The sequence below is a fragment of the Temnothorax americanus genome, unplaced genomic scaffold (genome assembly GCF_048541705.1).
Source record: "Temnothorax americanus isolate GAGA-0224 unplaced genomic scaffold, ASM4854170v1 Scaffold28, whole genome shotgun sequence".
NCBI classification, from domain to species: domain Eukaryota; kingdom Metazoa; phylum Arthropoda; class Insecta; order Hymenoptera; family Formicidae; genus Temnothorax; species Temnothorax americanus.
In genome coordinates this window covers 1,119,056-1,132,815 of record NW_027509421.1, presented here as the reverse complement: position 1 = coordinate 1,132,815, position 13,760 = coordinate 1,119,056, and the positions used below count along the sequence as shown (strand labels likewise).

Here is a 13,760-nt window from a genome sequence, read left to right as displayed (position 1 = left end):
TTTTATAAAATTTTATAAAATTAAAATGTCATTATATAACACCAATTAGCATATATATAACATATATATATAATATACATATATAATATAGAAATATAATTGTTTTATAACAACAATATATTTACAATATGTTATCCACTATATGACTATATGTATGTATGTATGTATGTATATAAAATCCACTTTATCACAATATGCTCATCATTTATATGTGCAAATAAAATAAGTATATTCGTCTTAAAAATATATATGTAATGATTATGAATTTCATAAATCGTTCAATGTTTGAAATACAAGTTCCATTTCGGGTCGATTTTGCGCCGACCCTTTAGAACACCATTTTCCTATGGATATTAAATTACCATAAACCTGTTGGTTCTCTTCACCACCTTTCTTGTCCATCAATAAGGAAATGTCTTTGTCTTTCCAAGCTTCAATTAAATCTCCTAACAATTTCTTTTCGGACCGTGAATCGTCATAAGCTCGAAGACCAGTTGCCATTTCGAATAAGACTATGCCGTAACTATAAGTGTCTATTTTTGTAGATAATTTTTTGTCACGTAAAAATTCTTCTGGCAGGTAGGGTCTAGTTCCATGAATTCTGCTAATCTAATAATTATTAATAGTTACTTTCAACAATTTTTCATAACAATTGTCCATTGTAATACCATAAAATGTATTTTCACATTTAGTGTTTTAATTTTTTTAAATAATTATAAAATATAAGAAAAAATTTTGTAGTTTTCTAGCAACTTGAGCATAAAAAAATCATTCATGTTAAATTTTTATTTATCTCTTACTTATTAATAATTACTTACCTTCATACTGTCTCTTTCAGGACCTTCCCGCGCCAAGCCAAAATCACCAATCCTGGGCTCGAAATTTTTATCCAACAAAATATTCGCGCTTTTAATATCACCATGGATCAATGGTTTTTCCCCGATGGTGTGCAAGTATTGCAATCCACGTGCTATACCTTTAGCAATTTCATGTCTTTGCATCCACGTTAACGGTTTAGTCTTTTGTCTTAATAGCAGCCTATCTTCCAAAGACCCGTTCTTCATCAGCTGATAAACCAAGCACGGTGCTTCGCCGCCGAGACTGTATGCATATAAAGGCAAGATATTTTCATGGGTACGAGAATTCAAAATCTTTATTTCTTTCAATGATTGCTGCAGCTGCAATATGTAACTTTCATCCGAATCGGATCCCTTTTGTCGGATTTTTTTTATCGCAACATCAGTATTTTTCCAGATGCCTATAACGTATATAAATGTAACTTGATAAATCAAGAATCTTTTAAATCAGATGTTCTCAATCTGATAATCTATTTTTGACAATCTACATGTCAATAAATGAAATAATATACCTCTGTATACTGTTCCAAAACCACCTCTTCCCAATATGTTGTGCTGATTCCATCCATCTGTAGCAATAGCTAGTTCACTATAACTTGCGTGTGGCAAAGTAGTTTCTGTTCTTGGCAGTGGCGATTCGTTAATCTTTTTTTCATTACTGCCAATATTCTGCGGAGAGAAAAAAGCAGCCACTGGTGAAGCTACTAACAAATTATTGGAGTTGCTGGGGCTAATACCCGATTGCGCCGTTGGTTGATTAAAAATTTTATTAACACTTTGCTGCGGCAGTACGCGTTGATTAAAATTCTGTGTGCCAATCTTCAAATCTTTAGTGTTCTTGTTGACCAACTGCTTACGCGGCATGTTCCGCAAATTTCCTTCCCCGTTGTACAAAAGCGGATGAAATTTCTGATCAACGAAAGGTAATAACGGTACCATTGACTGATAGTGTTGCATTCTGGATAATAACACAAATAGTTCTGCTGTTGTGTGATTATGATGGCCCCATAATGTCAAGAGCTCATCTGTGGGATTCTTCTCCTTTCTTAAACTTTGTATCGTTAAGACATCATATTTCATCCAGGTACCTGCCAATGTTACATTAATATAAAAAAAATGTAATTAAAGATAATACATAACATTTAACACATATAAATAGTTATTGCATATCCAGTTTAAAACAATCGCTTGCTATTGCTAAGCAAAAGTGGTGCAACATTAAGGTGGTTCATGCAGTACTTGCAAGTCAAATAGGCAATTATTCTTATTAGTGATAAATAAGTGTGATTTTTGTCCGTAAAAATCAGCATATAATTAGATTTATTATCTATGACATCTTTAATGTTATACGACCTCTACGTAATTAAAATATTGAGACAAAAGTCACATCTTTTACTAGAGTTGTGAGCCGTGTGAATATATGTACAACAGCAGCGCGGCAACGTTATGATAAATAGAATAAACAATGCATGTTAAAATTATTTGGACATGTTATAACCTCATTGTATTAAAACTTGTATTTATTCAGTATTGTAGATCTTGATCAAACTTAATTTTAAATTCTTTTTCATTCCTTGCTTTATTCAGCGTCCAGAACATGGTAAACGTTGAAGGTTTTGGGATATGCGTTATACTCATCAGCTGACACATGCGTTGCCAAGCTGCCGCTCGAGTCCAGCTGTCAGTTCCGTGTTGTCGATTTAGTCAATCGAAAATTATGTTTTATTATTATATAATACGGTCAATGAACTCGGGGTTCGTCCAGTATCTTGCAAAATGTTTATTGCATCGTTTCGTCAGTTTTTGGTTTGTTCATCTATTTTTGAAGTATTGTAATTTTTGCAGCATAAGCGCTTTAGCCTCGTTTTTTGCAAGAGGGGCTACCCCCCCGCGTTAAATTGGCAAAGTTTACGGACATATATCTCCGGAACCAAACGGTTAAAAAATCCGAAATTTTACAGACACACTCTAGGAACGTTAATCTTTCATTTCATATCACATTTTTCGGGCTAACTACATTTGACCTAAATGCATGAACCACCTTAAAAGATAAATACAATATCTAATGTAAAATCATAAAAAGCAGATGACTGAAGTGAATAAATTAGTAATGAACAAATAGGTTAGTGTGTGACAAGGGTATATTTATCAAGGGTACACGGGGATTTCCTGATGACATACCAGCCAGCTCCTCCCACTTATCATTTTGGTTCATAATTTTGCAAAATTCTGATCGTTCAAAGAAGGGCAAGTTGTAAATGTATTTGATGCTCTCCGTTGTGGCCATTTCACAAATTTATCAGATCACAATTGTGTATTATAAAATTCAACTCTTCCAACAGACGTCCATCGTCCATACTCAATATTGCTTGCATTCGGGGAGCACGCTATTAGCACAATTATCGTCCAACCAAAAACTGTTCGAGGAGACGCTTTGTGGCGCTGTAATATACGATGATGACGTCACTGTAAAGGCAGCGTGACGTCATCACTCTCGCGCTATTTTCGCTATTATTTTCGAGGTGAGGCACGACTATTGGCGCTTAAGCTGCGTTCGGGGAGCTTGCTATCGCTGTCGCGCTATTGGCTCCTCGAACGAGCCTAAAGGTGCGATATTGTCGCCATTGTCAGTCTTTGGTGGTTTATGACAACACGAACCACCAAAGACCGACAATATCGAAAAGTGGATGTATACATAGCACGGACATGAACCAAATTCTCATCGACAGCATCGAAAAGTGGATGTGACTCGTAGTTCCAATTCCTGAAAGTGGACGTGTGGCGCTACTGTACGGCCTGCAAAAGCGTCCCAAGAAAATCGCCGTCATTGCGCCTCTCATCCTTCTCTCTGCCATGATGTTCTTATTACATCATGACCTCGCCCACTTCCGCGAAACAGAAGCGCTTTTGATTGGTCGGCTACGCGCGACAGTTGCCCAGCTTGTTTCACTTGGAAAAAATCTACCAAGGAATAATTCTATAAAATTAATTTATAAATAATTTATAAATTATATTTTTATAATAAAATATATAATAACTTGGTAATTCTTCAGTTTAGCTACAGCAGCACAAAAAACGATGAACTTAGGTTCATTCGACGCGTTTTTGCACGAAACGAAAGAATCTGGCAGAAAAAAGTGTCGCTCTGCCCCGCGACGCGAGATATTAATCGTTAAAGTTGACAGGAATCAGGTTATGATTCCTGTCATACCGACGACATGTAGCAACACTAAACGTGCCCTGCGGCCACATGCGCATGCTCAGTTGTCGCACGCGCATGTAAAACTGCGCCAATTTTAAATGAATCAATCGTGCAGAATAACCAAGCATCTCGATTCAAGCAGTTAGGTCTCACGCTGAGAGTTTCTTTAGTTTAATTATGCGTGGGAAGCATGCATGTGCTTTATAATTTCGCCGAAGGCCCCCCTCGCACCCCCGTGTGTGTGTGTGTGTGTGTGTGTGTGTGTGTGTGTGTGTGTGTGTGTGTGTGTGTGTGTGTGTGTGTGTGTGTGTGCTTCCCCCGCATAATTAAATTAAAGAAACTCCAAGCGTGAGACCTAATTGCTTGAATCGAGATGCTTGGTTATTCTGCACGATTTATCTGTTTAATGATTTTCGTTAAAGCAGGGCACACACACACGTGTGTATGTCCTGCTTTATAGAAGTTGTGATTTTCGTTAAAAAAAAGCGTCATTTAATCTATTGTACATAAGTTAGATGACGCGCTTTAAACACTTGGTAAATATGTATAATAGCGGACCCAGCCCCAATGACCTTGACCTTGACATATGTTGTCAAGGTCACCCTCCTGAATGACCTTCGGAAGGTTTTAGCCGTCGCTCGTTACACGTTAAAAAGTTATAAACAAAAAAAGTTTGGAAAATATAGCAGCTATTTTGAGTATTGAAAAGTTCACGCATACACTTTCCACGCGAACCTAGGTCCACCCCCACCCTCCCCCTGCTTTCGGGGGATGTGCGGTAGCCCGTTTCTTGTTTACGTGTATACTGTTTATGCATACACAATATATATGTCGAAATAGTTCACGCATACACTTTCCACGCGAACCTAGGTCCACCCCCACCCTCCCCCTGCTTTCGGGGGATGTGCGGTAGCCCGTTCCTTGTTTACGTGTATACTGTTTATGCATACACAATATATATGTCGAAATAGTTCACGCATACACTTTCCACGCGAACCTAGGTCCACCCCCACCCTCCCCCTGCTTTCGGGGGATGTGCGGTAGCCCGTTCCTTGTTTACGTGTATACTGTTTATGCATACACAATATATATGTCGAAATAGTTCACGCATACACTTTCCACGCGAACCTAGGTCCACCCCCACCCTCCCCCTGCTTTCGGGGGATGTGCGGTAGCCCGTTTCTTGTTTACGTGTATACTGTTTATGCATACACAATATATATGTCGTAATAGTTCACGCATACACTTTCCACGCGAACCTAGGTTCACCCCCACCCTCCCCCTGCTTTCAGGGGATGTGCGGTAGCGACATATATATTGTGTGTGCATAAACAGTACACACGTAAGCGAGAAAGGGGCTACCGCACATCCCCCGAAAGCAGGGGGAGGGTGGGGGTGGACCTAGGTTCGCGTGGAAAGTGTATGCGTGAACTATTTTGACATATATATTGTGTATGCATAAACAGTATACACGTAAACAAGGAACGGGCTACCGCACATCCCCCCAAAGCAAGGGGGTGGTGGGGGTGGACCTAGTTTCGCGTGGAAGTGTATGCGTGAACTATTTCGACATATATATTAGTTATTTATGCCTTTCAATATTCAAAATAGCTGCTATATTTCACTTTGCATGCGCGTGCGACCACTGAGCATGCGCATGTGGCCGCAGGGCATGGTCGTTAGTCGCTGCATCTCGTCGGTATGACAGGAATCATAACCTGATTCCTGTCAACTTTAACAATTAATATCTCGCGTCGCGGGGCAGAGCGACACTTTTTTCTGCCAGATTCTTTCGTTTCGTGCAAAAACGCGTCGAATGAACCTAAGTTCATCGTTTTTTGTGCTGCTGTAGCTAAACTGAAGAATTACCAATAACTTAAATAATACCTATAAGTTTATTTTTTATTTAAATAATATATAAAAATATTAAATTAAATAATATATTAATTGATACTAATATATAAATTAAAATTTATATTAGTATCAATTAATATTAATTTACAAAAATTGCCTCTTTAATCAAGAAAGAGGAATTTTCATGCGTACTCCAATGTGCGTGTGTATTTTAATATAGATATATATATTTGAAGTTTATATAAATTTCTCTCGCAATATACGGTACACAAAATTATAAACAGAACTCTATCCCAAATTCCGCCACGAAATTCTATACATATCTGTACTAAAATTTAAGCAACTTTAACGAAAGATTTTGTACGAAATATATATATCGCGGCAAAAAATGACGGTTAGAATTGTACGTTCCATTCCTCGATTCCCGCGCGAATATGCATGTATATGAAATATATATTAAAATTTATACATATATTGGAAATACGTATGTAAAATTATAGATAAAACTCTTTTATATTTGTACAATTACAATATTATATTTCTTAAATATAGATAAATCGCGCAAAAATATATGTTCCGATTAAACAGCCACCGTCGCGTCGCACCGAGACGGAACGTAGAATACAGCCAGTTAAACCTGTGAAAGTTAACGAAAAATTCGGCATACGTTGATCTCTTATCGTTCGTTGAAAGTTTTCGGTATTTTTTAACCGGCCGCGGCCGCGCGCGTCGTGCCCGTGCCGCGTCGTGCCGCGTAGAGGGGAGGCCGTGACGTCATACGCCGGCGCGAGGCGCGGCGGATCGATACGGCGTAGGCACCGCGCGCGCAGTCCGTACCAAACTGTACTAGCGGCGCGACCGTTGAACTCGAAAGCTCCGTACCTCGAAGATCGGCGCGTTTTCGACGTTGTTTTTGACGACGAGCGGACTTGTCACTCGTTTCCGTCAACGCTTGGAGTAGCGTTACCTGCGCGAGTGACTCAGTTATTATCGTTCTCCCGAGGACGTTCGCACAGGTAGGAAATGTTTGTGCTCCCTCCGCGCGCGCTCGTCACCGACGTCACTGTGCTTGTTAGTGCTGTTTTCTGAACGCGCTCGTTTCGGTGATTGGCATTCCTGCTTCCTCGTTCCGCGGGCCGCGAGTACGCGCTGTGCGTGTTCAACAATTTACAAGTGCATATCAAGTGTTCGGCGAAATGAACGTGTCGTGCGACGTGCTCGCTCGAGACGTCGAGGCGAAGGTATGTACGGCAATTGTGAACGACGCAGTTTCGCTGTGATATTCGCGGGTGATAATCGCTCCGCGTCCCGCCATATCTGGGACTCGCGAATCGCGAATGTGTATCTCGTGTCGCGCTTTGAACGCTGTGCCGGAAATTGTCGCGTCGACCGTCGTGTGATTTGTCTCCGATATGATTCTCTTCGTAGGGAAAAAGAGAGCTGAGTGTAGTGAGCGATAGTGTCCGTATCGAGTGATTCGAGCAACGGAACGCCGTGATACATCGCGCCCGTCCGTGAGTGCCCGTTCATAATCTCCGTATATCTCGCGTCGCGTTTAACGCTCGGCAGCAGGGCGATTCTCTAACTTTATAACGACAATGTCGCTATCGTTTCGTAGCGACAATTGTCGCTTGCGCTAACGACACTCTAACGAAAATGTTATTCCGTAATTCCGGTTGACGTGGGTTGACGATACGATATCGATACAAAATACAATATCGACGTCGTTATGAAACGTCGTATATCTTCATCGGTGTAACTCTATCAATTTTCTCTTAACCAATCAGATCATGGATTTTTATGGATATATCTGAATGTATTTACGAACGCGAAACAAAATTGCAGAGAAAGAGAGAGAAAGAGAGAGAAAGAGAGAGAGAGAGAGAGAGAGAGATCTTAGATGTAAGGAAAATTAATTTTATATTTGATGAAAACATTAATATAAGGTTAGTCTATAATATAATTTATAGTAAAAAAAGATGATCCTCCGCATTGTAACATCCGTAAAACATACGTTACGCTACGCTATGTATTTTTATCATCTTTTTTTATTATAAATTATATCCTAACCTTATATTCTCAAGTAGCAAGCTGACGTTATTTATCGCCATTTTAACGTCAAAATGTCTTCAAAAAGATCTTTTTGACGTCAAAATGGCGATAAATAACGTCAGCTTGCTACCTGGGTTGATGTTCTCATCAAATAATATTTTTCAATATTAAATTAATTTTTCTTACATTAATTAGATTTCTTTTATCTAGATTTATCTAGATATTATTTTTGATAGCAGTTCTTTCTTTTATCAGGTAAGAATAATATTTTGTATTAAAAATGAGTACCTAATTAAGTAATATGTTATGTGTTATCGTTATTCTTGTTCAGAAGCTTTAAATCATGTATATATAACTTTTTGTGTTACAGCTTTCGTTATAAGAGAGAAATAAGTGCTAAAGAAATAGTGTGCTTTCATTATAAGAGAGAAATAGTGTGCTAAACATGACAGAGTAAGTACAATCTATGAGAAATTCGTGGTTATATGTATAAAAAGTGTAATATATCTTTTTCAGAAAAACTAGTAAAACACGACAAGGCAGAGCTAATCGCCAACAAATTGAGGCTCTCATATGCCATTTGGAACGCCATCCATACATGGCCACGGGAAAATTTAATAGCATTAACGGAAATGAAAATGCACAGGACAGTTGGAACGAATTAGCCACATTATTGAATTCGTTAGCACCAGATGGAAAAAAAAAAGATGTGAAATCCTGGAAGACCGTAAGTATATATAGTGCATTAATATTCTTTATTGATATGTGTGTGTATATATATATATATATATATATATATATGCACCATATATACAAATATATGTATTATTTATAGTATTGTGATATAAGGATTAATATATTTATATTTTTATTATTTATATTATGGTATATTACGTTATGCTGTAGACTTGGCGAGATTATAAATCCAGAGTTTCAGAAAAAGTGCAAAAATTAAGACGATTAAGAGCACAGACAGGAAATAATCCAATAAATATTACTATAGACGAATTGGACAAGCGTGTGTTAGGTATCATTGGACATGACTATGTTCAAGGTTTACCTAATGTACCAGATAGCTTTCCAGAGGAAAATAATGTAAGTAAAAATGTTTCATATAAAAAGATATGTATACTTATTTCTATGCAATATATTAAACATTATCTCATTTGCAGAATGCTATAGAAGAATTAACAGCAGGAAATATTGAAATATTAAACATTCCGCCTGTGCCAGTTGTTATTCCAGAGATAACAAACAGAATAGAGACTGGTATGTTTTTTTATTTTATTAATGTCATAGTAAAAATTCATTTAAACGTAATATATTTATAAATAATTTTAATTTTAGTTTATCTTTAGCTACATGGTGTATGTGTTTGCATATTAACTTTCATTTATACATGAATATGTACACTCTCGGACGGAATAGCCTACAAGTATGAAGTTGGGTGCGTTCAGAGTTTATCTTTTTCTTTTCAATGTGAAGGAAGAAAGATAAACTCTTAATATACGGCCAACTTCATACTTGTAGGCTATTCCGTCCAAGAGTGTACGCTATGAAATATATATTGTATATTTAATTGTTTGGATTTTTGTATATGTCCAATGATGAATATCAGTTATTTTTACGTATTAATTTTATTTTTATATGCATATGAATATTATAAAAATATATTTTATACAAAAAGATAAAATTAATGTCTTATTTTTTTAGATACTACAGTTTTAACTTTAGAATTTGATGAGGATTTCAATGAACGTATATTTCAGAATGAAGATTCTGTACTTCAACGTCAACCATTGCAAGATATTACAGAACCCTCAGAGTCACAAAGTAAGTGTGTGTGTGTGTGTTTGCATAAAATATAAAGAAATTGAAATTTTATACGAACATTTCGTGCGATTAAATAAAAAAGGATTTTCAGTGTCCCACACGCAATATATGTTTGTACCAAATTAAAATTTCTTTAAATATAGAAATTTAAAATTTTATCTACAAATATGTATTGTATATTTCAGATTTATCTTTATATTTTAATAGATATACCGGAAGAACTACCACCGCAAAACTCATTCAATAAAAAATCAAATAAAAAAAATAAATTAGAATCAGGCATGAAACGTAAGTATAGCATAATTGTCAACAAGTTTGAAGTAGAAGTTGTTACACATGTACTCAGGCACGTGGCCACGTGTGCGTGCATGTATGTGTGTCAGTGTGTGTATAATAATCATAAATGTTTGCAGATAATGTCACACGGTTAGATTCACACTATTCTGAAGCTCGAAAAGAATTTGCAGACATCGCAAATAAACATGCAGATGCAATGCACGTTAGTATCCATGTTAATTAATTATTAATAATTTAATGTTATATAAATTAATTTCAATGTTATGTAATTTAATTTTAATTTGTAATTGACAGATATTAGCTGAAGCTGTGATGAAAATAAGCGAAGCGATTAACATAATGGCTGAGAATGGAGAACGACAAACGCATTTACTGGAGATTATTCTGGAGAGGTTAAAGTAAACACATTAAGATACTTTTACATTAAGATACGTTTAATAATTATGTTATAAGTATTTATGTATGTGCAATAATAATAATGTAGATACATTAAATAATATTTCTTAACTCAATAATATATTTAATAATAATATTTCTTAATCCGCACTAATATAATACTACTCATTCTTATTTGATTTCTCGTCTTATTCATATCTTATCCAGGATAATACAACCGATTAAATAAAATTTTATGCCTCTACTTAACAACGTTGACGATGTTAAAATATAAGATTATTTTGCCAATTTATTTTAGATATATCCTCCATACACACACGCTCATACATATATAACCGAATGTGACTTATTATCTTACGTGCTCATCCGCCCTACGATAATTAGGAAACCATTCCAGCATTAATTGATTTTGAATACGTTGTGCTACCGCGCGAGGTCCTCTCCGAAGTTCTGCTTCTATTTCTGCATTGTTCAAATGGTATGCAGGTGCAGGTTCATGTGCATTTTCAATTTCTACATCAATAGGTAATCTGTAATGCAAGCGCATATTATGTAAAATAGCACATGCATTGACAATTTGTCCAGCGATATTTGGTGCATACATGAGAACACGCTGGGACGATAGACATCTCCATATTGCCTTTAATACACCGAAAAACCTTTCGACAATGTTGCGTGCTTTACATAATTTTAAAGTATATTGATACTGTCTACTCCATTCGGGATAATGCGCCAATGGAGTCATCAGCCAAGGCTCTAATGGATATCCAGCGTCACCTAAAATACATAAACATAAACATGATAACTTATATAATACATAAACATATCAAAAAGTATATATATAACTGTAGGGCTTAAATTATTTTTACCAATTAAACATGTTCTTCTCTCACCACGGTTATAATGAAATTCCATTGCTCGTTTAATAGCTGAAGTATTCCATATGTATGCATCATTCCGTGCTCCTGGATATCTTGCATTTATATTTAAAACTTTTAAATCTGGATCTACTATCTATAAAAAATATTCATAATCACACGTATGCACACACGGGGAGAAAGAAAGAGAGAAAGAGAGAGTTAAAAGTAAATATGAAATATAAAACAAAAGTAATATAAATCTTATGAATTATACTTACTGCTTGGACATTCAAGGAATGGTTACCATGATGGTTCATATACGCTTCCTCGTGAATATAAGGTGCTATAATGTTTACGTGTGTGCAATCTATTGCTCCAATACAACCAGGAAACGGTTGTGGAGCATGTAAAAATTTATTTCTTGCTGCAGTTCTTTCTTGCACTGTCATTGGAAATAGGATCCATCGTCGCAATAGATATACATTCATGAAATGGGTTACTCTGCGTATACAACGACTAGTAGATGGTTGACTTATAACAAGTTCACACTGATTGCCAACTGGCCTTTGATAACTGCCATTAGCATAAAAATTGATTGCTGTCAACACTTGAATCTCCGCACTCAAACCATTTATGCGTATTGTCATCAAGTCATTCCTTAATACATCCACAATATGCATCACTATTTCTTGAGAAACTCTGAATTTTGAAAGAAATTCATTGTGTGGTAACTCGAATGGATTCTGAGCATCTCGCAAAATTCTTCTCTCAATTCGTCGTTCAACCCTCCTTACTCTTTCTTGGAGAATAAATAAATCCCACACCAAATATGCTTCAGCCATCTAACTAGATAATAAAAACAAGAAAAAATAAAAACTAAAATACATAAAGAAATAATTAATAGTAAGATTCAATTAATTTTATGTAAAAATTAAATCTGAACTCAACATAAAAAAATAATGACAGACGACGTTTTGGCAAAATTAATTTACAAGACAATTACATTAATGTAATTGTCTTGTAAATATACTTCTCACAATTATAAAGTATACTTTATAATTGTGAAAAGTATGTTTTTCGATTTTACGGTATAACGTACATTATTTTTACGTTATTTCTTAGACTGCCTTTCGATATTCACTGCCAAAACAGAAAATTTATAGTGTACGTGACGTAAAGTATAGATTTTCAGTACTGGTTGTAAATATCGAAACGCAGTGTTAGTATAAAATAATTAACGAATAAATAATTACTTACCCGACTGCAGCAATAAGCCTTGCTTTTTACGGCAATGACGACGACAGGAAAGGCATACAATTTCTGCCTGTAATCTGGTTTCTGATACCAGATTAGAAATGGAGATGTTTAAAAGAAATCACAGAGGATGGTAGAGGACCAGTTTGTAAAATGCTGCAACAAGAGAAATATTCCATATTATGTTTAAAAAGCTACTTTGTTATAAAGTTTTCTAAAAAATAATTAGTTAAGAGTAGCTAAAAATCAATTACAAGCATTCTGAAAATGTTTTTAACATTTTGAATATAACCTTAAAATATATTTTTGTAGCAATGGTATTAGAAGATAAAAAGTATAAAAATATATAAAATATTTGTCTTAATGTATTCGTTGGCTTTATTATTACATTTATGTACAATATTGAATTTATTATTAAAGAATAGAAAAGGATTACCTTCTCGTTTTCCTCGCCGTCCCGTGCCTCAATCCGGAAATACTATGATAGTGGTTGCGGTCGACGGTCGACTTGACGCTGCAATTGTGTCGCTATCAGCTATCGAGGGGTCTCGTACCCCTCGATACGCTAACGATAAATATCGATAATTTATCGACACTTATATCGACATTTATCGTTTCAATGAGTTGCAGAATAGAATTTTCGTTAACTGTGTCGATATATCGACATAGCGACGCTTAACGATAGCGAAATTGTCGTTATAAAGTTACAGTCACGATTCTTCGTCGTCATACATATCGATAACGCAGTTTTGCTTTCGCGAGATTTTGTGCGTGCAATATTTAATTTCAATAGCGTATGTATCTTCGATTAACCAAGTGCGCGTCTTTATTAACCGTCCGCTCGACGTAGTATCGCGTCAAGTTGCCGACACCTCGGAACATTTCGTGTCGCATTAACGTAACGCGCCGCGCGGCGATGAATACGCGGTACGACGCGGGGCACGCGGCCGCGGCGTCGCGAATCCTTCGAATTTGCACGAAAAATTGTTACCTAGCCTGCTTTCATATTACAAAGTAAAGTATACTTCCTTCCCATGGGTACGACCTTGGCGAGGTGGGAATGCTCAGTACCCAGTACGAGGATTTTACCCAAGCAAAACACTTGTTCCGCTTGGATAAAAATCTAAAGACGGGGAAGCTAACGTACCCTCGCGT

The 13,760-nt window shown here is 36.2% G+C and overlaps 2 protein-coding genes across 3 annotated transcripts; one reads left to right on the top strand and one right to left on the bottom strand.

The window, feature by feature from the left end:
- Nucleotides 1-83: 83 nt before the first annotated feature.
- Pll (serine/threonine-protein kinase pelle) lies at nt 84-3,440 on the bottom strand. Its single transcript, XM_077409998.1, has 4 exons — nt 3,039-3,440; nt 1,370-1,945; nt 819-1,258; nt 84-609 (listed from the first exon to the last, which is right to left on the bottom strand). Exons 1-4 carry the CDS (start codon nt 3,142-3,144, stop codon nt 268-270), a joined length of 1,464 nt encoding a protein of 487 aa, XP_077266124.1. The 5' UTR covers nt 3,145-3,440; the 3' UTR covers nt 84-267.
- Nucleotides 3,441-7,771: 4,331 nt separating this feature from the next.
- Nucleotides 7,772-10,641, top strand: LOC143899610 (uncharacterized). Of its 2 annotated transcripts, none has more exons than XM_077410004.1 (9): nt 7,772-8,220; nt 8,336-8,418; nt 8,482-8,692; nt 8,872-9,060; nt 9,138-9,234; nt 9,679-9,798; nt 10,006-10,086; nt 10,212-10,297; nt 10,390-10,641. In XM_077410004.1, exons 2-9 carry the CDS (start codon nt 8,411-8,413, stop codon nt 10,495-10,497), a joined length of 900 nt encoding a protein of 299 aa, XP_077266130.1. In that variant the 5' UTR covers nt 7,772-8,220; nt 8,336-8,410; the 3' UTR covers nt 10,498-10,641. The 2 variants fall into 2 exon arrangements, with proteins under 2 accessions (XP_077266130.1, XP_077266131.1); XM_077410005.1 differs by having other exon boundaries at nt 8,463-8,692.
- The last annotated feature ends 3,119 nt before the right edge of the window (nt 10,642-13,760 follow it).